Consider the following 23,976-nt stretch of genomic DNA (forward strand, 5'->3'; position numbering starts at 1 on the left):
AACTTCTAAGAATCTATTGACATATTTGAAGGAATAGAGAATAAATCAGTAACATTTCTTTCTGCATCATTGAAAATGTATATCATATGATCATAATATCATATTAGTTCATGTTCAGTAACTAATTAGCAACTTGAGAGCATTTACCCAGCCAATGTCTTTAAGAGGACAGTTATAAACCATACATCTTTTTCGTCAAGTGGGTGATTTCTGTGGACTCAGTGCACTGGGTGTGGCTTGATGAGGGCTACTGGGCAATATTGTTAATGTTGACGTCTCTTCCAAAAATAACAATTATGTCAACCAGCCTGGAAAAGACATTGCAAGCTCCCCAAATCGTGCAGATCAAAAGATGCCCCCAAAACCAACTCAACCCACCTCCAGTCATCGACATCAAGGCTGCTGCAGACTGTTTTGTTGTCGATCGTTATGGAAGAAAAATTTCATTCCCAGCTTTGTATGAGGAGAAGAAAGCGATCTTGGTTTTTGTCAGGGTAAGTGAGGCAGAGGAATGTTGATGGCTCAGGCCTGGTCTGGAGAATGTTTTTGGCTGAGAATCAGCTAAGTCATTGCAGGTTTTCAAAATTAACTTCTTCAGTACTGGAGATTAATTTGGATTGAAAAATGTGGAAAAATACAAAAATAAATACAGTAAAAAAAAAACTGTTATCCAGAATTCAAGCAACCGACAAAATTGCAAGGAAAATAAATAAATAAACAGACTGGTAAATAAACAGAATCAAAATTTAAATAAAAGTTTATATTTGTAAAAGTAAATGTTCTCTGAAGTAACAAATAAACCTTGGATGAAGATGGGAGCAAATATTCAGTCAGCTGAGTCCCTTGGTCGTGCTTTGCCCATAGCAGGCTTTTAAATAAAGTTGTGTTTGAATAAAATGGCATCACCCATGATGAAGAACTGGTTGATGCTGCTCGCTGTTGGGGTGACTTTCTGAAAAGGTCTCCTTATCCATGCTTAGTAAGAGTCTTTATATTTATTAGTATATTAGTAAGGCTTTATCTGGAAACTTGAGGGAGCCTAATGTTATTGATCCTCTTTTGGGCAGATCCGTGGAGAGGGAGATAACTGCAGATGTAGTGATGGTTAAATGTTATTGTTCATCTTTTGGAAGGATTTGTGGAGGGGGTGTGGTGCACTGTTAGCCAGAATCAGACACACACAAGGTAAAGACTGTAAAGCAGGCTTTAATCCAAAAAGACTTCCACAGAGCCAGGCTGGCAGTAGCGTAGCAACTCTGAGTGAGGCCACGGGAGGTCAGAGCAGGCTTATATCTCGGAGGGTGATTGACATTTGACCGGGTGGGGCTTGATCCATTCACGGTGACTGATTGACAGCCGGCCAGGTGTTGTCCTGTCCCCTTACACTCCTGCAGGTACAGAAGTTGTCCCCTGCAGTATGCCGGTGGTGTACCACCACACTCACCCACCCATTTCTTTAAGATTGTCTCGGGGAGGGAGGCAGTAACAAGGAATTGTACCCACTATACAAAATACAATATTTACAGATTAAAACGATCCGGCGACCACCGGGGTCTCTGACCGTCGTAGGACTGGCTCCTGGTCACTGGTCAGAGGGGAAGAGGGGGGGCTGGCGGCAGGGGTCTGTGTGATGGTGTGGTCCCGCACAGAGGGGTGGCCAAGGGGGCCAGGGTCGAGTCGTATTGGATGGGTGGGGGGCAAGTTTGTCCCCCAGGGTTGAAGCGGGCCCCGAATGGTCAAGGAGGTCCTGTGCGCCCCATAGCTGCCTGATATGGGGCGGGGATGTATGCCCGGTCAGTGTCGTCCTGGGCTGAAGGATGTCGTGGAGTGGTGGGTGCGCATGCTGGTGCCATGTCCCTGGTTGAGACTGTGTCCTCCCTGCCACTGCCGAACCTAACATAAGGGTAGTTGAGGTTCGTGTGTAGGAGGACACAGGTGTTGTCACTCTCCAGTTGTGCGCAGCGATTTATGGTGTCTGGAGGCGTGGGGAGCATCGGTAGATCGGCCTGGTCATCGCCTGTGTTGAGCATGTCGATGTCGGTCGTGGGGTGCATCGTGCAGCAGCCGATGGTATCCGGAGATGTGGGGCGTGTCGGGCAGCCTGGTCATCGCCCATGTTGACCACTTCGACGTTGGTCCTGGGGTGCATCGTACGGCAACCGATGGCATCCGGAGGCGTGTGGAGCGTCAGTAGGGCGGTCTGGTCATCGACCATGTTGACCACATTGTTCTCATCGTCGTCGGGGGCCCTCCGTGTCGACCGCTGCCTGGCCCAAGATGGCGATGGCGATGGCACGTGCGGGCCCGCTGCATGGCTGGCCTCCTTCCCCCTTCGTGTTCGTTGCACCAAGGCAAGTGATGTCGTTGCGGCCGGCAGTAGTGATGCCATTACGTCTGCCGGAAGTGTCGTCACACCGTGAGCCGAAAGTGATGTCAATGTAGTTCTCGGCAAGCGGCGCTGGCGAGGGCGGGTGCTGGTCTGGGTGTTTGGAGCACACGCTGCGATCAGCACTGGCGAATCCGAATGCTGAACCGTCAGAGTCGGGGAAGGCGGAAGTTGTAGCGGGGACAATGGCGCCTCCCAGCACGTGAACACGGAGGGGTCCACGGGGGAGGTGGGGAGGTCATAGAGGGCCGCTGTGCTGATGGCTGGTTTTGAGAGGCACACTTTAGCAAAGTGGCCTCTCTTGCCGCATCAGGAACAGTACTGGTTCCTAGCCAGGCAGTTTCAGCGAGATCGTCGGTCTGACCCACACCAGGAGCCACAGTACTTACAGGGGCACCAGGCACCTGCCGCAGCATTGTTTTTCTCCCCAGCTCACTCTAGGGCTGCAGCTGCAGTGTGAGAGGGCAATGAGGGAGCCTGGGGGAACCTGGAATTGAAGGTTTTGATGTACATGGCTGCAGCTTCCAGGGTTCAGACCACTTCCACTGTCTTGGCCAGGACGTAGATACTATCTTCCAGCAGCTTCTGCCAGGTGGCCCTCAAGCGTAGCCCTCGGACCAAGGCATCCCGGATTAGCCTCTCGACCTCCTCTGCGCCTACCCCGGGTTCAGCCAGACATGGTCGGGCCAACTCTCGCAGGTGTCCCAGATAAGACTCAGCCGTCTCCCGGGTTGCTGGGCTCGGGTGTTGAGGAGGTACCTTGCACAGACTGCATTCATGGGGGTCTTGTACAAGTTCTCGAGAGTGTCCATTGTGCTCTTGTGCATGAAGCAGCTTTTGATTGCCTGGAAGGTGTGGGGACCCAGCTTTGACCGGAGTAGGACCAGCCTCTTCTGATCTGAGTCCAGGATGCCGCTGCGTGCGCCTCAATGATTGCCTCAACCACGTACAGCCAGATCTCGAAGCGTGTCTGGGCTTCCAGGTGGCGTGGGTCATCTTTGAGGCTCCCTGTGCTCAGGAGTTTTTCCATGGCAGCTGTGGGAAAATTTTGAGGATTAAATTGTGGTGCGCTGTTAGCCAGAATCAGACACACACTAGGTAAAGACTGTACAACAGGCTTTAATCCACAAAGACTTCCACAGAGCCAGGCTGGTTGTAGCTGCAGCAACTCTGAGTGAAGCCTCGAGAGGCCGGCGCAGGCTTATATCACGGAGAGTGATTGACACGCGACCCGGTGGGGCTTGATCCATTCAGGCCGACTGATTGACAGCCGGCCAGGTGTTGTCCTGTCCCCTTACACTCCTGCAGATACAGAGGTTGCCCCCTGCTGTAGGCCGGCGGTACACTTCTGCAGGTACAGAGGAGTTCATGAGGAGTTGCATTGGTCGCTGTACAGAGGAGCGACCTTATGGAGTTGAGCACCATGGATAGGACTTCTTGCCAGCATGAGCCTGGAAGGCCTTTGGATCGGAGATCCAATTTCATGGCCTTCCATACAGTCGCGTTCTCTTTTTCAACTTCTCTGTTCCCCTGGGGATTGTAGCTAGTTGTCCTGCTTGAAGCAATGCCTCTTATGAGCAGATACTGGTGAAGCTCTTCGCTCATAAATGATGAGCCCCGGTCAACATGGATATAGCTGGAATACCCGATCAGGGTGAAAATAGAGTGAAAGGCCCTGATGACAGTGCTGGTGGTCATGTCTAGGCAGGGGATGACAAATGGAAAACGTGAATACTCATCGATGACATTGAGAAAGTTGGTGGAAGGGAGGGGACCCTTGAAATCGACACTGAGTCGTTCGAAGGGGCAGGATGTCTTTATCAGGTGCGCTTTGTCAGGGTTGTAGAAGTGCACCTTGCATTCAGTGCAGACCTGGCAGGACCTGGTCATTTCCCTGATATCCTCAATGGTGTAGGGCAGGTTGCACCCTTGACGAAATGAGCCCGGGTGGCCAAGCTCATCATGCAGTGACTTCAACTGGCTGGTGTGTGCAGAGGCACAGCTCCCTCTTGACAGGGTGTCTGGAGGTTCATTGAGAGTACCTGGCCTGTATACTATGTCATAATTATAGGTGGAGAGTTCGATGCTCCACCTAGCGATCTTATCATTCTTTATTTTTCCCCTTTTTGCATTTTTTTTAAAAAACTTTATTTATTTGAAAAATTATTAGTAATCATACAAAATACAATCCACAACAAGATTTTTATATATATAAAAAGAAACCCCACCCCTTCAGCCATCTCTCTTAAGGAGAGCCAAAGAAATATATAAATGAATAAAACTGTTCATTGATTTCCTGAGGTTTATAAGTAACTGTTGTGATAGTACAGATTCTATCACCAATGTGTATATGTACAGATGGTCGTGTAGGATGACTGTGATTGGCTGAGAGTGTAGCCACACCTACTGGCAGGTCTTAAAGGATTGCTCCTACCCAGACCAGGTCATTCTGGACTGGTTGACCTACTTGTGATATGCTCCAGTCTTTTAGTTAACAAAAGCCTCGGTTTGGATCAACAAGTCTTTGGTTCTTTCGACGCGCATTACAACTGTTGAATTCTTTTTAACAGCATTAATAACCCTTGAAGTCTGCTCCTTCTTTAACTGCCATACAAGTACTTTATGTGCCTTCTCACCCCACTCATAATACCATTGTTTAGTTTGATTAAGTAAACATTCAAATTAATAGGTCTGTAATGTATTATATTGCAGTTTCAATCTAGTCAAAGCTATTTTCTGATCTTCTGTCACTCCCTTCTGAAATTCCTTCTCCAGTTCATCATTCTGCTTTTCTAATTTAAGACTTTCAGCCATATACCCTTTCTTAACTTTAGTAGCATAGCTAATTATTTGTCCTCTTAAATAAGCCTTTAACGCATCCCATAATACAAAACAACTTTTAACTGAATTAGTATTTTCAGTTAAGAAAAAATCAATCTGTTTCTTAACAAAAGCAACAAACTCAGATTTTTTTCAACAACATTGTATTAAACCTCCATTTATAGGATGAACGTACCACCTCCAAACTTTCATAAGAAAAAAAAAAGAATGATCTGATATAACTCTACTCTTATAGTCTGCGAGCAATACCTTTCCTTGTAAATGTGGCGATATTAAAAAAAAGTTATTCTAAAAAAGGTATCCTGTCGGGAAGAATGAAAAGAAAAATCTTTCTCTGTAGGGTTAATCCTTCTCCAAATATCTACCAAATTTAAGTCTTTCATTAAAGCCCCAATTTGTATTGCCATCTTTGATTTTCTGATACATTTTGGGGATTTATCCATTAATGGATCCAAAACACAGTTAAAATCTCCCCCAACTAGAATATTTTCATTAGCTTGACTTAGTAACAAAAATGCGTCTGAAATAAAACCTTCATCATCTACATTAGGTGCATAGGTATTAAGTGAGGTCCAAAGTTCATTAAAGATTTTACAGTCCACTTTTAAAACCCTCCCACCATTCCCCTCTACAGTCTGTAACTCAAAAGATAAATTCTTATGAACTAAAATCGCTACACCTTTTGCCTTAGAATTAACTGAAGAAAAAAAAATGACCAACCCAATCTCTTTTCAATTTCAAATGCTCTTTTTCAGTTAAATGTGTTTCTTGTAAAAAAGCAATATCAATTTTCATTTTCTTAATATAAGCTAAAACTTGCTTTCGCTTAATTGGATTATTTAATCCTTGAACATTAAAAGTTGCAAATTTCAAACTAGACATTTTAATAAATTAACAATATAGGGACTTAATACAAAACGTCGCTCTCCTACTAATAAACAAAACCTACTCACCCTCCCCTAATATTATAAAAAAAGTTGATATAAAAAGGAATACATTTAATTCCCTCCCCCAAAAAAACAAAAGAAAAAAAAACACCCAAAGGTAGTAATTCCCTAAAAAACTGTGTGTGATACACCCCACCGGTGGCAGATGACTATCAAAGATATCAGTGTCATCCACCTCCCCCCAGCCAGAGATAGAATATATATTATAATGTAATTCAACATCATTGAGATATTCAGCCCTGGGACTCCAGTCCCAAAGATTGGTTTGAATCTTCTACATTGCTAAAACTGTGTGTCAAAGCCTCCTTCTTCCCATCTTTCCCATTCTTCCCATTTTTTTCCATTCTGTCCATTTCCATGTCCATTGGCCCTTATTTTAGGTGACAACGGCGAGATTCTTCCCTGATCACGTAGATCCGGTAATGAATTAGCAAAAACCAATGCATCATGATCATTCTCAAAAAATTGAGACTGATAATTGCCATAAAAGACTTTCAACACAACAGGGTATTGAAAAGCAAATTTATATCCTTTCCGCCACAGCACATCCTTGGCAGAATTAAATTCTCGTCGACATCTAATAATTTTTTGACTCAAATCAGCATAGAAGAAAACTCTATTATTCTATTATTCCGTATCGCCAACTGCAAAATCATTTCTCAATCCTGATAATTCAGGCACCAAATTAAAACTGCTCGTGATGGTTGACCCGGTAACGGTTTCCTCCTTAACGCTCTATGTGCCCTTTCCAATACCAAACCACCCAGAAAGAACTCTTTACCCAACATCTCAGGGATCCAATCCTTAAAAAGTTTTATTGGATCCGCGCCTTCCATATCTTCCAGAAGGCCCACAATTTTTATATTATTTCTCCAGCTTTGATTTTCCAATGAATCAATCTTCTTCAATAGTTCTCTCTTCTGAATTCCCCAATCCACGAACGAATCTTCTACTTTCTCTATTTTTTTCTTTATTAGATATAACTTGCTCTTTACATTCAGAGAAAGCCGTCTCAAACTTTAAAATTTTTTTCCTGTACTACATCTACTGAAGTAAGGCATTTATTAACATCTCTCTTAAGCGTAGATAGATCTTCAGACATTGTAGATTGCATTTGGGTCATTTGATGAGACATATTATCCATATAGTAAGCAATCCCTTCCAGCGCAGTAAAAATAGAGTTCAATTTGGATTCTAGTACCACATCTTGAGACCCACCTTCTACAAGCTCCTCCTCCAGTTGTTCCTGTGAACTAGCTATGAAAGGTAAGTCCTCTTCTTGTTCGATCGGTGTCAGGACTTTTCCCGTGCGGTTGCGGGTCTGGACACCCAATGACGGCACCCTGACCACGTCGGGGCATCGCCTCTCGGGTCCCCCTGCAGCCCACACCCGTTCCAATAAATCTCAGACCCTGGGAGCACCGCACATGCCCGGCAGAGCCAGGGGCAATCTCCAGCGTCTTCCTGTGCGTCCCCAACTCCCCTGATGGCAGCGCAGACCCAAGGGTTCTTTGTTCCATCGGATCACCTGCGTCCCTGACATCGCGAATGCACGGGTCAACGTCAGTCAATTTCTTCAACAAGCCGGCGCCATCTTGCAGGGACAAGACCGGTACCGGCGTAATGTTTAACCTGGCTGGAGTTCTTTGTGGCTTGGAGGTTCCAATCAGCAGATCTGTGGTTCCAGCTGGACAGGTAGGCCTCAGTTCTTCAGCACTTTTAAAAAATAGATTTTTCTGTAGTTGAGTCTTAGGTTTTTTAATATTAGCCGCCATTATAGACAACTAATATACTTAGAAACAGAAATAAAATGTTTATATACTTAGATTAAAGTTTAAAAATGGGTGTTTAAAAAAAACTGACTGGGGAGGATTAGGACCGCACGTCTGCCCTCTACGCCATCTTGCCACGCCCCCCTTTTTGAATTATTAAACATGAATGTTACCGATCGCTGCTCAGTGCGCAGTATAAATTTTCTACCGGCAGGTAATGCCTCCAGTACCTGATGGCCTCTACAATGGCTTGGGCCTCTTTCTTCACTGATGAGTTCCGCAGCTCGTGGCCTTGTAGAGTGTGGGAGAAAAAGGCCTTCCTGCCTGGTTAAGGGTAGTGGCCATAGCTACATCAGAGGCATCGCTTTCCACCTGGAAATGTGCGTTCTTGTCCACCACATGCATGGTGGCCTTTGTGATGTAGCTCTGAATGTATGTGAAAGCTACCTGGGCTTTAGTTGATAATGGGAAGGAGGTGGATTTTAAGAGGGGCCAGACCTTATTCGCATAGTGAGGGACCAACTGGGCGCAGTAGGAGAAGAAGTCCAGGCATCTCCTTAAGGCTTTCATGGTCCTCGAGATCAGGAGGTCAGGCCCAATGACGCCATTCTCCACCACATAGCCCAGGATCACCAGACATTTAGTCTGGAGCATGCACTTACTGGAGTTGTATATGAGGTTCAGGGCCCTGGCCCTATGAAGAAACCTTTGGAGGTTGGCATCATAGTCTTCCAGAGAGTGTCCACAAATCGTAACATTGTCAAGATAAGGGAAGGTGGCCTTCAACCCCTATTCATTGACCATTTTGTCCACCTGTTTCTGGAAGAAAAAGACCCTATCAATGATGCCAAAAGGGACCCTCCAGAACTGATTGAGCCATCTGTCTGCCTCAAATGCTGTGTAGGGGCTGTCCTCGGAACAGATTGGTAATTGATGGTATGCAGCTTTCAGGTCGATAATTAAATAGTCATGATACTGCGCAATTTCGTTTACCATGTCTGAAATTCGAGGGAGGGGGTATGCGTCCAGGAGTGTGAAATGATTATAGTCAATCACTAGCCTGGACTTTTCTTCTCCTTTCACAACTACCACCTGGGCTCTCCATGGGCTGTTGCTAGGCTCAATGATATTTTCTTTGAGCAGCCACTGTGTCTTGACTCTAATAAATTCCCAGTCCCCTGCACTGTATTGCCTGCTCTTTGTGGCTATTGGTTTGTTATTGAGAGTCAAGTTTGGAAACAGTGGGAGGGCATCAATATTTAGGGTGGAGAGTCCGCATGTGGTGCCCGGCTTTTGAGACCTTCCATTCCGCACCGTGATTGGAGGAAGTGGGCCAGAGTACTCTATGGTAACACTTTTAAGGTGATACAGAAAGTCCAGGTCCAGCAACACAGAAGCACACAAATCTTTCAGTACATACAATCGGAACTTACAAAATCCCCCCCCCCTTCCCTTTTACAGTTAGATGTACTATACAATACCCCTGGATTGTTGCAGAGTGCGAATGCGAAGCTGAGAAAATACGATAGTCCATCGGATACACTTTTAAGTTGTACCGCAGAGCCATCATAGAGTTTATAAACCTCTCCGTGGAGCCAGTGTTTACCAAAATTATTCAAATGTCCATTTACCCTCATCTCCATCATTGAATTATTTAATTGGTGAGGTATTTTTCTGATCCAGGACGACTGATGCCAGAACTCCAGAAATCCCATTCCTCCCCATGCCAATGTTGACTCTCTCCTCTTGGCCCGCGGCAGACAAGATGGTGTCGACTAAGAGGCCCCCCTCCATTCTGATCCGAAGGAGGACTAGATGGCATTGACCTCAAGCCACAGCAGGATGGCCACTGTTGTTTCCTGCAATGTTTTACTTCTGGTGGCTGGTCTCCTCATGAGGCGCAGCAAGATGCTGGTGGTGAGCAGGTCAGAGAGGCTAAGGCTAAGGCTGGCACTTTAGGACTCGGACATGGCCCTGCAGACCTTCACCCAGTGCCCTCGCTTACTGCATCATGAGCACATAGAGTCAGTCATGGGTCATCAGGTGCAGGGCTGCTGTGCCCATCCACAAAAGTAGTAACCCTGGTCATACATGGCCACAGCAGTGGGCAGTGGCACTACGGGGGCCACCTGCACCCCAATAACCTGGTCCTCTGAAAAGGCACTGCTTTCGTCTGTGAGGTTGTCAGCTCCCAGATGAGTCTGTTTGAGCACTTTTGCCAGCTCCAAGGTGATGGCCAAGTCTTTCTTCCCCAACACCAGCAGTCGCTGCCTCACGTACCTCGACCTCACTCCAGCACGAGGTGTCCCTGATTTGTTCCTCCTCTCTCATCCAGGCCGTGATTTCTTCATAGTGACATTTTCTGGTCAGGGCCTACAGTTCAAGGACATAATTGTCCAGCGACTCACCCAGACACTGCTGACATTGAGAGTGTCGTGCCTCACCAACACGTCATTCTGGGGCCTCGTGTAGTGAACCTTCAACGTTCCATGTCAGACTCGTAAGTTGTACAGTCTCTGATGACAGCAAACCCCTTAGGGCCGACTCGAGAGAGAAGTGCCGATCTTGTGTGGCCGTCAGGTTGGACTGGAAGCACTCCAGCCAGTAGGCGAATTCCTCTGGGGCCTCAGGGGACAGAGGGTGGACTTGGATCATGCCTGGCTTCAACAGGGCTTCCATCCTGCTTCAAAGTTAAGCTATTAAAATTGTAATGCGATTGATTGCACTCAGAGACAAGTGTGGAGTACAAACCATCTTTTAATAGCTTACAATCAATGGCCGGTAGATACAATAGTCCTCAGGTGAATCTGAGGTAAGGCAGGAAAACCAGGGTTTATATTGGGATAGGTGAGGGTGGAGCCAGCCATCAGAACAATACATTGACAGTGAATTCCAGTTCACTGCAAACAGTTTACATGCAGGATGTGTGGAGTCTTTCACAATGTTTATTGCTTTCCGTCTGCATTGAGTGTTGTAGATTGTCCTTCATGCTAGGAAGAGGTTCCCCAATTGTCTTTTCCACTGACTTCACTATCCTCTGCAGGGTCTTGCTGTCCGAGAGGATGGAGGGTGGGAAATGGACTTTCTTCAGCCTTCGTCGGAAGTAAAGGCTGGGCTTTCTTTGCATGGAGCTGGTATTAAGGGACCAGGAGAGATTCTCTGCCAGGTGCACACCGAGGAACTTAACACTCTTGACGACCTCAATGGTAGAGCCGTCAGTGGTCAGGGGAACATGATCTCCCCAGTCCCTCCTGAAGTTGACAACCATCTCTTGTTTTTTAATCTTCAGATACAGGTTGTTTGCTCTGCACCAGTTCATTAGTGCCTGCACTTCGTCTATGTACGCTGCCTCCTCATTCTTACTGATAAGGCCCACCACTGTTGTGACGTCAACAAACTTGATGATGTGGTTTGATCTGTGTTTGGCTGCACAATTGTGGGACAGCAGAGTGAACAGCAGTGGACTAAGCACACAGCCCTGGGGGGCCCCATGCTCAGTGTGATGGATTTGGAGGTGCTGTTCCAATCCAGACTGCTTGAGGTCTCTCCATCAGGAAGGAGAGAATCCAATTACAGAGGGAGGTGTTTAGTCCCAGCAGGCCCAACGTCCTTATCAGGTACTGGGGTATGATCGCGTTGAATGCCGAAGTGAAGTCAATAAACAGCATTTGAACACACGTCTTTATTTTCCAGATGGGTGAGGGGTAGATGTAGGGCGGTGGTGATAGCATCATCCATGGAGAGGTTAGATCTATGTGCGAACTTCAGGGGTTCCAGTGAGTGGAGCAGCAGGTGCTTGATGTGCCCCATGACAAGGCTCTCGAAGCACTTTATGTTGATGGACATGATTGCGACAGGGTGGTAATCATTGAGGCAGGGCACAAACGACTTCTTTGGCCCAGGGACAAGGGTGGTGACTTTGAAGCACATAGGGCCCTCAGGGAGATGTTAGAGATGTCAATGAGAACATCTGCTAGCTGAGCTGCTCAACCCCTGAGCACTCTGCCAGGAATGTTATCCGGTCCAGCAGCTTTTCTTGGGTTGACTTTGCCTAGTTCTCTCTTAACATCAGCCTCTGTAAGACAGCACCTGATCGTTTGGGGGAAAGGTGGTGTTCTCTGCTGCCACATCGTTCTTCACACTGAACCACATGTAGAAGTTGTTCTGTTCATCTGGGAGCATCACCAGCACATGGTGTAGTCTTGTGGTTAGTGATATCTGCAGATGTAGTGATGGTTAAATGTTAGTGATAACTGCAGATGTAGTAATGGTTAAATGTTAATCATAACTGCAGATGTAGCAATGGTTAAATGTTTTCAAAGAATGTGACTTAAAATAAAGTGAAATTCTTTAAGTTTTAAAAATTCATGGAAGTGAAGTTTATTCAGTATGTGGAGTGTAGTATTTTTGTCTTAAACTGTTCATTCTTATATAACCATATAATAATTACAGTACAGAAACAGGCCATCTCAGCCCCTCTAGTCCACATCAATTTAAGTGATCTCCTCTAGTCCCACCTACCTGTTCCCTGTCCATAATCCTCCAACCCCTCACATCCATGCACCAATCCAACCTTCTCTTAAAATGACAAAATTGACCCTGCTGCAACCACCTCTTCCGGAAGGTCATTCCACTCAGCCACCACCCTCTGAGTGAAGAAGTTCCCAATCATGTTACTTCTAAACTTTTGCCCCCTATCCCTTAACTTATGATCCCTTGTTCCAATCTCACCTACCCTCAAGAGGAAGAGCCTATTCACATCTACTCTATCCACTCCCTCATGATTTTAATTACCTCTATCAAATCCCCCCCTCAACTTTCTACACTCCAATGAATAAAGACCCAGTCTACTCAATCTTTTTTTGTATTCTAGATACTGCAATCCAGACAACATTTTAGTAAATCTTCTCTGCACCCTCTCTACCTTATTGATATCCTTCCTATAATTTGGAGACCAGAACTGCACACACTATTCCAAATTTGGCCTCAGCAATGCCTTGAACAGTCTCATCATCACCTCCCAGCTTCTATATTCTATGCTTTGATTTATAAAGGCCAGCATACCAAAAGCCTTCTTTACTACTCTATCCACATGAGAAACCACTTTCAAAGAATGATGAATCGTTATTCCAAGATCCCTCTGTTCCTCTATATTCTTCAATGCCATCCCGTTACTGCAGATATATTAGGCATTGTCAGAGTGAGTCTCAAGCAATCAGAAAACTTGCTTATATGGCATCTACCAATCCTGTAGATGTCCGATGCCAGGGGTTTTTCTGTACAGCGGTATTCATCATTCACTACAGGGATTTTCCAACAATTTCAGGATTCTGAGGAAAAACTTTACATAAACATATGTAAGTGACCTTGTAGTTTTGCTACTGGCAGTCTTGTTTTCATTTTGCATATGTGATATGAAAACATAGTGATTGAAAGAGTAATTTTTAACTTTTTTAATGATTCAGTACGAAAGACCATAAAATCTGTGCTGCTCAACTACACTCAATTAACCTACCAACCCTGTACGATTTTGGAGGGTGGGACCCAGGGAAAACCAAAGCAGGTCACAGGGAGGACATACAAACCCCTTATAGACAGCACCACATTTGAGTCTGGGTCACTGGCACTGCAATAACGTTATACCATCTACTATGATAAGGAGTAATCACACCATTATTAACTGACTGATCTTGAAGATGTAAATACATTTATTATTCAGTGCTATTAAAGGAACCTAATGAAATCTTGACATTATTTTCCAGCATTTTTTGTGCTATACCTGCAGAGAGTATGTGGAGGATTTAGCAAAAATTCCACAGAAGTATCTGAAGGTGAGATCATTTACTAATTCCTTTTTCTCTCCAAGATGATTGATGATGGGAGTGCTTTATCCTAATACTTCATTTCCACATAGTCCAAAGAAAATATACTTCCAGAAATGAAAGAGGGTGTTTGTCAGTCAGCAGGCTGCCCTTCTCCAACTACTTTTACATCAAAGGATGCAAGAGTCCCTGTTTTTTTTTCTTATTCAGTGGATTTGTGCATTATTTGAAAGGCTGGCATTTATTACCCATCCCCTAATTGACTCTAAACCAATAGTTCTCAACCTTTTCCTTTCCACTCACATACCACTTTAAGTAATCCCTATGTCATCAGTGCTCTGTGATTAGTAAGGGATTGCTTAAGGTGGCATGTGAGTGGGAAGAGAAGGTTGAGAATCACTGCTCTAGACCCAAATGTTACTGAAATATTTTGCTTGAGAAAAATTGTCATTGGCCCATTTCCTTTGGAGTTATGAAACCGTGCACATAATAAGTCAATGAGATATGATTAAGACAGTGGCTTTCAAACTTTTTTGAATTGAGTTGATAATTAAGAACCTATAGCATCTTTGCATATGGAGACAGGTACAGGGCAGAGCTGGTGAGGATGGCAGATTTTATTCATGGAACAGTAGACATTAGGAAAATATGGAATTTTTATTGTTACCATACTGGGACTAGCTTTTTATTCCAAATGAACTTACACTTAAATTTGTCAAATCAGTTTCACACTCATTGACCTTAGCTGATCAATTCATACTAATCCATTAATTTAACTACAAAGAAACCCAATAAGTACTAGGCTGTTCTTGAGTGTAAAAGAGGAAGCATTTTATCAGCTATAAAACTTAAATGAACAATCGCTACATTTGACAATTAGTTCAAGGATGAGGATAATTTAATTTTACACTCATCAATTTCACTTGGAAAAAGTGAAAATGAGTAAGATTTCTTGTTGATTAATATGTGACAGATTTTGAAGGTAATGTGCTTGTTTGGAGCTCAGTGAGGAAATCCAATGTAATCATCCAGCATCTTGACTGTGTTGATTTACTGAGTGAAAGACAAAGTTTCACGTGATAAAATGATGACAGTACATGTCTGATTATCCGAAATCGGATTATCTGAAATACTCAGTTATCAAAACTCTTTTTGGACCTGGAAGTGACATCTGTTCGGCTCTAAAAATTTTTCGGTTCATTGAGGATCTCAGAAAAATCAGAAATCCTCATTTGTCTGAAATATTTCAAAGCCGAAATGAGATCATTTCACCTCCGAAATTTTTTGGATAAATGAGGATATCCGAAACAATCAGAAATCCTCAGTTATCCAAAATGTTTTCAGAGCTGACCTGACGTCATAAGGTTGAAAAAATTTTGGAATTTTGGAAAAACCTCTGAGTAGAATTTTGCATTTGGATTTATCTGATTTTGTTCTGGTTGTTTTTGGTGAGAATTAAACATTATTTCATGCTTTAAAGGCCTTCCCTTGCTGTTTGTTGTTGTTTAAACACTGTTACAAGTGATTTGCTGTGGCTACTGGTCTGTTTTTAAAAAATGACCAGTTATCCAGAAATATTGTTTATCCGAAATAGGCCTGGTTCCAACCATTTTGGATAATCGGAGTTGGACTGCAGTTGAATTTTACCCATCTTGGGTTAGTCAGAATTTAAGAAGTGTACCTCTATTGGTGGCTAATTAAGGCCAGTCAGTAACGTACTGTAATTTAGAACTGGAAAATCTGAACATTGATTTCCAGTCAATAAATGTATCCCAAGCACAGAAGCACTGACTGGGCCAGCAGTTCTGCACTTGTAGTTGGTTTTATGATCCCAGAGTTTTGGAGGAGAATATAAGGAGAGGTTTCTTCTTCTGAATGGAAGAGTAACGGATGCTGGAAATCTAAAATAAAATCTGGAATGCTGAGCAGTTCCAGCGGCTTTGAAAGTTCATCCAGAAAGGAAGTGTGTACATCTAAAGAAAAGTGTGTTACAGCTCTTGCTGACCTAGGCTGTAACAGAACTGATACGATCAGGGTAACCATCAGGTGAAGGGAAAATGTTTGGGTAAAATGAAGGTAGAATCCATGTCTTAATTTATTACCTGGCAAGAAATTCACACATGAGGAAGGAAGACATGGAAATGATCTTAACATGACTCATCGTTATAATGAAAGAGGAGTCTAAAAAAAATCAGGTTTAGAACCTCTAAGTCTCTAGAAAGCAATTAAATTCTGCTTTTTATTCACTTCTTGCAAATAGATTCTCTGACATCTCTGTCAAGTATAAACTGAAATTAATTTTGCTTTTTATTATATTTAGTGTCAATTGTTACGGTGGCTATTAGCATTTTGTTCTGGTAGCTTTCAGATCTGGCAGCATTTGTGATATGTTACATAACAAAAAAAACCCAGAATAAATTGGGGTTTCAAGATGCGTAGCACCTCACATGAAGATTACCCAATTACTTATTTTGTTTTTCAAAGGATGCTGGAGTCAGACTAATAGTTATTGGACAATGCGGCCATGACCACATACAGGTAGGTATAACTCCTGTTGTTATTCAATTCATAATTATTAAAAAGGAAATATTTGCAAAGGATACTATTTGTACATCTGAAGGTATCACATCTACAGGCAGAATTCAAACCTTTGTTGTTAAATACTTTATGGTGAAGAATCACATATTTTATTTGTATGTAAAAGGAAGCCAGATAAATATGCAAAGGGGAGAAATAAGATATGGTGAATGAGCTAAGAAGAAGTAGATGGAAAGAAATTGATTTTCGTCATAAACCCTGCCAGAGAACTATTGGGCTAATTGATCAAAGTTCCTACTAATAAATGGTTGTTGCTCAAAGATTTCCTGTGAGAGAAAAAAAATTAGATGTAATCAATTTTAGCAAAGCTTTCCTTTGATTAATGAAGTCCAATTAAAATTTAATTGGTTTTTATGTTATTTATTCACATTAATCCTTGCAATATAAATTGAGTTTCTACGAGCATAAATAAAATATTAATTGTACTTTATAAAAATTGTATTCTAATTCAGCTGCGAGTTGTGGCAAAACCATAGGTATTGTAGACAATAAACAGCATCCAGGAATGTCATTTTGTAACTGTAGCCTCAAACATGACAGGCACTTTTATTCAGGCTTCAAGGATAAAGAAACAAGTTATTTCCTCATTCTAAAGAAATATTATTTTGCCTGTAGGGTTTTTGCGCACTAACTGGATATACTCATGAAATTTACAGTGATCCAGAGAGAAAAATTTATAAAAGCTTTCAAATGAAACAAGAAGAAACATTCTATCAAGCAGGTAGTGTATTGGTTTAATGAAGTTCTATGACAGGATGTACATCATCAATTCTTCATTAGTATTTGTTCCTGTGTAGGGTCTGATTGGACACACATCACCTGTGAATGAGAGTATTGTTAAGGTTTAACAAGGGTGCCATGGTTAGCATAATGGTTAGCACAACACCATATCAGCACCAACGACCCAGGTTCAAATCCAGCACTGTCTGTAAGGAGTTTGTACTTTCTCCCCATGTCTGCATGGATTTCCTTCCGGCACCCTGGATTCCACCCACCATTGAAACCTGTGGAAGGGTGGGGGTGCAGGTCAATTGTGTGTAATTTGGCAACACAGGCTTGTGTGCTGAAAGGGCCTGTTACTGTAATGTGTGTCTAAATTTAAATAATATTCCAAATGAGGTGGACAACTACAAATGCTAGATATCTGAAATAAGAATGTGAAATGGTGGAAACACTCAGCAGGTTGTCAAGGGGAAAGGAACTTCCTGCTTCATGTTGAAGACTATAGCCCACCTCATGAAATATGTTTTCACTTTTCCTCTGGATACAATGTGAAAGGTGGACCTTAGCTGAATACTTTTCCCACTCAATCCTAAGTCCTAGAGACACACATCAAGGAACAGGTCCTTCAGTCCAACTCACGCATGCTGACCAAGTTGGTATTCTGGACTAGTCCCATTTGCATGCATTTAGTCCATATTCTTTTCCCTTCTTATCCTTATTTCAGGCCAAATGTCATGTGAACATCAGAATCGTACTCCTTGTTATAGTTTCCTCTGGCAGCTCATTCCAGATACAAACTGAGAGCAGATCAACACATCCACCATTCATTGGGCTCTGAATTTTCAAGTTTCCACTCTGTATGATTTAAAAACAGAAAGGACACTCAGGCACTGGACTATTGTAGAAAGCAGCTGATTTCTTTTTAAGCACAAAGAAAATTAAGAAGTGCAAATACATCCAGTTGCCCTAATTATTAACTATTTTTGTTAATATTATATGTTTTGCCAGTAAATGGATCTTTTATCCTCATTTTCTGGTCAAAGTAATCATGAGTTTCTTTCATCAGTCAGAAGTCCCCATGTAAAATCAAGTACATTGACTGGAATCTTTAAGAGTATGTGGAGTGCCATGAAAAACCCAGCATTTGACTTCCAGGGTGACCCAAGACAGCAAGGTGGAGCTTTGATCATAGGACCTGGTGAGCTCAGCTTTATGTGTGAAGGATGCCTTGACTAAAGATTTTTATTAAGTCATAAATTTTTAGTATATTATTTAAGGAGGGAAAAAAAACAGTTTCTATAACAAAAAATTGTCAATTTCTTGCATTTAACAATCTGGTTGTCAATGAAACAGAAAATTCTTATAATATTAGATTCTATATGTAAAAGGCACCCATGCATTGGATATTAAAGTACACTGCAGCTTTGAATTAATGTTCATGTTCAAAATATAAATTCCGTCCCTTCTCTCAAGCAATTATTTTAGCAAAACATGCATTCCAGTTTAATTGTGTTTTGGTGGTTCTAAAATTAATTGGCTATCGCATCCTAGTAACCATGTGAGCTAATACAGAAAAACCCCTGATATCCAGCACCTGTGAGGATTGGTAGATGCTGGTTAAGTGAATTTTCCATTTGCTTGAGACTGCACGCTGCGTGATTGGTGAACTTATGGTGAAGCGGGCCAATTTTAAATTTCCATATTTTTTACCTATTTATTTTCATGATTATTTTTGCTGGTTGCTTGAATTCTGGTGACAAGGGTTTTACTGTATAAATACAGCAGATTCTCACAAAAAGATCATATCGGTTTAGAGATGATGAATGAGGGACAACTACATTGTAGAATTGTTAAACACCTCCTCTGGTACTATGGAATCTATTGTGCCCTTCATAAAAAATGATAAGGCCTCAATTTAATGTCTTGTCCATGTGGTGACATCTTCAACAGTATTTCACTATCGCAGTACTGCTGAAGAAGCCATAAGAATTAGGCCATTCGGTCCATCAAGCCTTCTCCGCCATTCAAGTCATGGCTGATGTATTTTTCCTCTCAGTCACATTCTCTTGCCTTCTCCCACAACCTCTGACAAGAGACACTGCTGCTTCTGGCAAGACTCGAGGAAGGGGACTGTGCATTTACATCAATGAAAACTGGTGCACCAATATCTCTGTTGTGAAGACCTTCTGCTCAGCAGAGATAGAGTATCTCCTGGTGAATTGCAGTCTCTTCTACCTGCTCAAGGAATGCTCAGTCATGCAAATTGCCACAGTCTAGGTTCTGCCTTTGGCTAATGAGGGTGAAGCCATGAAGGACCTTTATGGTGCTATCTGTGAAGCCCAGACGTCCCATCCAACAGTGCCATGATTGTTGGTTCAATCATGCGAACCTGAAAACAGTCTTACCACAGTTTCAACAGTAGGTGAACTTTGCCACCAGAGGAGAGAATACCCTGGATCAGGTGCATACCAATGTCCCTCGTGCGTTCAAGGCTGCACCTCGTCCCCACCTTGGTTACTGGGATCACATATCTGTCCTGCTAACCCTAGTGTACAGACCGCTAGGTCAGTTCACAGGGATATCAGGATGTAGCCATGGTGGGGGACATAGCAGCACTGCAAGACTGCTTTGAGATCACGGACTGGAGCTGATTCAGGGAGGCAGCCACGAGGAGTACACAAGCTCAGTGACTGGCTACATCAGCTACACTGAGATCAAATTCTTAACAACCAGGACTAACCAGAAACCATGGTTGGATGAAGAGATCTGGCCCCTTCTCAGAGCTCGTGATGCTGCCTTCAAGACAGGAGATAGGATGGCACTAAGATCAGCCAAGGCTGAAATGTCCCGTGCAATCTGGAAGGCAAAGTGAGGGGATACGGAGAAGATCCACAGTCAGCTGTGCATCACCAGCGACATGAGGCATATGTTGGAAGGGATCAAGATCATTACAGATCACAAGTCAATCTTGTGAATTAAGGACAATGACACCTCCCTTCCAGACAGACTGAATACCTTTTATGTATGGTTTGATGCGAAGAACAGGATTATGCTAAAGAAAGCTCCATGTCTCCCTAATGACCCCTGCATAGCCACTGCCAAGTTGGGGAGAATCCTTTTCAAGGTGAACCTACACAAGGCGGTTGGACCAGACAACATACCTGGTCAGGTATTGAAGAACTGCACAAACCAATTGACGGAGGTCTTCACAGACATCTTTAACACTTCACTGCAGCAGTCCGTTGTTCTCACAGGATTCAAGACAGGCACCATTATCCCATTTCCCAGAAGGCGACAATAACAGACCTTAATGACTACCGTCCTGTGGAATTGACCTCTACCTTTATGAAATGCTTCAAGTGTCTGGAGATGGAACACAACAAAGCACTCCCAGAGATGCTGAACCAATTTCATTTTGCCTATAGAAGAAACCATTCCACAGATGATGCTATAGCCTTGTCTCTTCACTCCGTCCTGGCCCACTTGGAGAGTGACACCTCATATGCCAGCTGCTGTTAATTTGCTTCAGCTTGGCATTTAATATGAGGATGGTGGAGAAGCTCTCCCCACTGGGACTCAACACCCCTCTCTATAACTGGATCCTGGACATCCTAACATAAAGACCACAATCTGTCCAAGTCAGTAGCAGAATATTGAGCACCATCATGGTGAGCTCTGGCACACCTCAGGGCTGTGTGTTTAGCTCACTTACGCTATTGACCCACGACTGCATCATCAGCTCCAGCTCCAACAGTGTCATCAAGTTTGCAGATGAAACAACAGTAGTTGGTCTCATCAGCAACAACGATGAGTTACACTACAGAGAAGAGATGGAAAATCTCGTGAAATGGTGCAAGAGTAACAATCTGAGTCTCTACATGGACAAGATGAAGGAAATAATCGTGGACTTCAGGAGGACCAGGAATGACGACCTTCCACTACATATCAACAACTGTAGTAGAGAGGATGGAGAGCGCCAAATTCCTTGGAGTTCACTTAACTAGTGACCTATCATGGCACTCAACATCTCCTCACTTGTCAAGGAGGTGCAACAGCAACTGCATTTCCTGAGAAAACTGAAGCAGGCAAGGCTACCGGCCACCATTATGTCAACTTTCTATCGGAGCTCTATCAAGAACATCCTGGCCGGCTGCATCACAGTGTGGTACGGTTGCTGGAGGTCAATTTACAGGACCATAAGAGTGGCAGAGAGGATCACTGGAGTCTCCCTCCCCCCCATTTAAGTGATCCACCAGGATTGTTGTCTAAAGTGTGCGCGCAAAATTATTGAGGACCCCTTCCATCCTGCATGCGACATCTTTCAGGTCATACTGTCGGGGAAGAGTTACAGGAGAATCAGAACCAATGCCACCAGGCTGAGGAACAGCTTCTTCCCTCAGGCAGTGAGAATGCTGAATGACCAAAGGCACTGCTCACACTAAACAACTGAGACTCTAATTTGAATAAAGCAATATTCATTTATTTATTTTTATAGATATAATACTTGTCCTGCATATGTATTATTTGTCTGTATGTGTGTTATGTCTGGTTGTGTGTCTGCATGTTTTTGCACCGAGGACTGGAGAAAGCTGTTTTGTCGGGTTGTACTTGTACAATCAGATGACAATAAACTTGACTTGATCCTTAATAATCAAGAACTGATCAATCTCTGCTTTATATTGGCAACAGCTGACTGTGGCAATGAATTCAACAGATTCACCATCTGGCCGAAGCAAGTTCTCCTCATCTCTGTTCTCCTTTTCTTCTGAGGCTGTCCTCTCTGATCCTAGACTCTCCTACTACTAGAAACATCTTTTCCATGTCCACTCTACCTAACCCTTTCATGGTGCTATCAACTCTGCTATGGGTGACCATGATAAGATGTACTTAGCTGATCGTCAAAACAGACTGATTTACTGACTCTCCATAGCCCAGAGAACTGACCAGATTATACAACCCCTTTGCCCTTCCAAATTGAGATAACTTGATTAGCACAGAACAGAAATCAGTGCTTTTATTTCTTTCTGCTTTTGAATTGTTTTTCAGTTCATTTTTCAGTAATTGAAGATTTACAGCAAAATAGTTCAATTGCAGGGGAGCCTTACTAAATATATCCATGATTTATTCTTATTTCTACAGGAGATAAACTTCACTTTGGACATCTTGATTTAAATAGATTGGATCATGCTCCCATCAACTTGTTGCTGCAGCTGGCTGGAGTTAAAACAGTGGACTTCAACCATGAGGCAGGGATCATTAACATCTGAAAAAATATTGACAGAAAATGAAAACAGAAAACAATTCTTTTCATTACATACTTACAGCCTTTCAATTAACCATATCTCCAGTATTTTTAACTAATAGAAATGGAGTGTATCATCAAAATGTATCATATTCCAAGAGACCTTCTGTTTTTAGAAGTATATCAATTAAATAACTGAACTTATTAGCATTATTTATGTAGATTTTTGAGATTTCTGTTTCAGGCACAAATCACAAATTCAGAATTGAGGCTTAAAATTGTAGAGTCATTACCAAGTAATTAGACTAATCAAACATTTCCTCCCCATTGTCACATTAATTTTCTCTGGATTCTAAACACTTATCTAGACACTAATACAATTTACAGTAGCCAATTAATTTACCAGCATGCACCAAGCCTAGGTCACTGGAGAGGCAGCACATCTACTAGTTGCACCCACTGTGCCACTGCTATACCTTGCATGTATACAAGCCATACCTATTGTAAATAGACATTCTATGCCTCAACTGAAAAGGCTGCCAGGCCAATTAATTAATTACCATAGCTGAAATTATAACGTGCATTGCCCAGGATTTGTAAAACCCCTCTTCATTTGAATCCATTTGGCATATCCCAGAAGCATTCTAACGCTGTCTGCAATAAGGAAAGAAAAACCTGATGTTATCTGGGTTCTTCCAAAGTAGATTGAAGATGTAGGTGTTGAATACGAAATAGGGAATAACTATGACAGATCAGTATTGCAGCAGCAGGAAGCCATTTGGAAAGACAAAAGATAGGAAGCATCTTGCTTCAATAATTGCCCAGTGATACTAAATCTAAGTTAGTTTGTAGATTGTGTACCCTTCAAAACATTTTTCCCTTTCCAAACTTTGGTGGTCTCCAATTGTTACAGAAGATTCACTTTCTGACAGATTTGTCCCTTTGTAGGTCAGGAAACACATGTGATAATAATCCCATACAAGCTTGGCTTTAACAATGCCTGCATACATTAATTATAGAAGTTAAGTACAAATAATTTTCAAAAATGAATTTAATTTCTTTTTTGTTTTTCATATTTGCAATAATGTAAGTCTGATTTTTAAAAAATCCCCATACTGGACCTTTTGAGACATACTGCATGGTAACAGGCCCTTCTAGCCCATAATCCCATACCCCCAATTAATTCACAATTCTGGAAGTGAATCCATGGACACTCAGCAACTCTGAAGGGATTCTCTTTTGTTTGTCTTTCTCTTTTACAAGGGGCATTGGGCAACAATAATGGGTTCTCTCTGACTGCCTTTCATAGGCAGAAGAAAATTTTGTAATATTACATGTTCTTTACTATTATATGCCAATAAAGGAATCTGAATCCCTGTACACTTCTGAACTTGCTATCCATCTAGATATTCCCATGCCTTCTCATAGCCTAAATAGATAATGATAATATCTTGTATTACTACTTGTAATGGCATGCTTTAATCTAACAAGCCATTTCACAGGAACATTGTTGTAAAAGTTGATGAGATATTGGGTCAAGTGATGAAAGTTTGGTTAAAAAGACATTTTTAAATGAGTACCTGAAGGGGAAAAGAGAGCCAGAGACAGGCAGCTTTAAAGAAGATTTCCAGACATGGTAGCTGAA

General features: G+C 42.6%; 1 protein-coding gene across 1 annotated transcript; it reads left to right on the plus strand.

The window, feature by feature from the left end:
* Positions 1 to 296: 296 nt before the first annotated feature.
* Positions 297 to 23,698, plus strand: prxl2c (peroxiredoxin like 2C). The gene is made up of 6 exons (XM_069888426.1): positions 297 to 494; positions 13,709 to 13,777; positions 16,253 to 16,306; positions 16,982 to 17,087; positions 18,156 to 18,287; positions 22,229 to 23,698. The coding sequence occupies exons 1-6, from the start codon at positions 297 to 299 to the stop codon at positions 22,354 to 22,356; spliced, it is 687 nt and encodes a 228-aa protein (XP_069744527.1). The 3' UTR covers positions 22,357 to 23,698.
* The last annotated feature ends 278 nt before the right edge of the window (positions 23,699 to 23,976 follow it).

The sequence above is a fragment of the Narcine bancroftii genome, chromosome 1, assembly GCF_036971445.1.
Source record: "Narcine bancroftii isolate sNarBan1 chromosome 1, sNarBan1.hap1, whole genome shotgun sequence".
Classification (NCBI taxonomy): Eukaryota; Metazoa; Chordata; class Chondrichthyes; order Torpediniformes; family Narcinidae; genus Narcine; species Narcine bancroftii.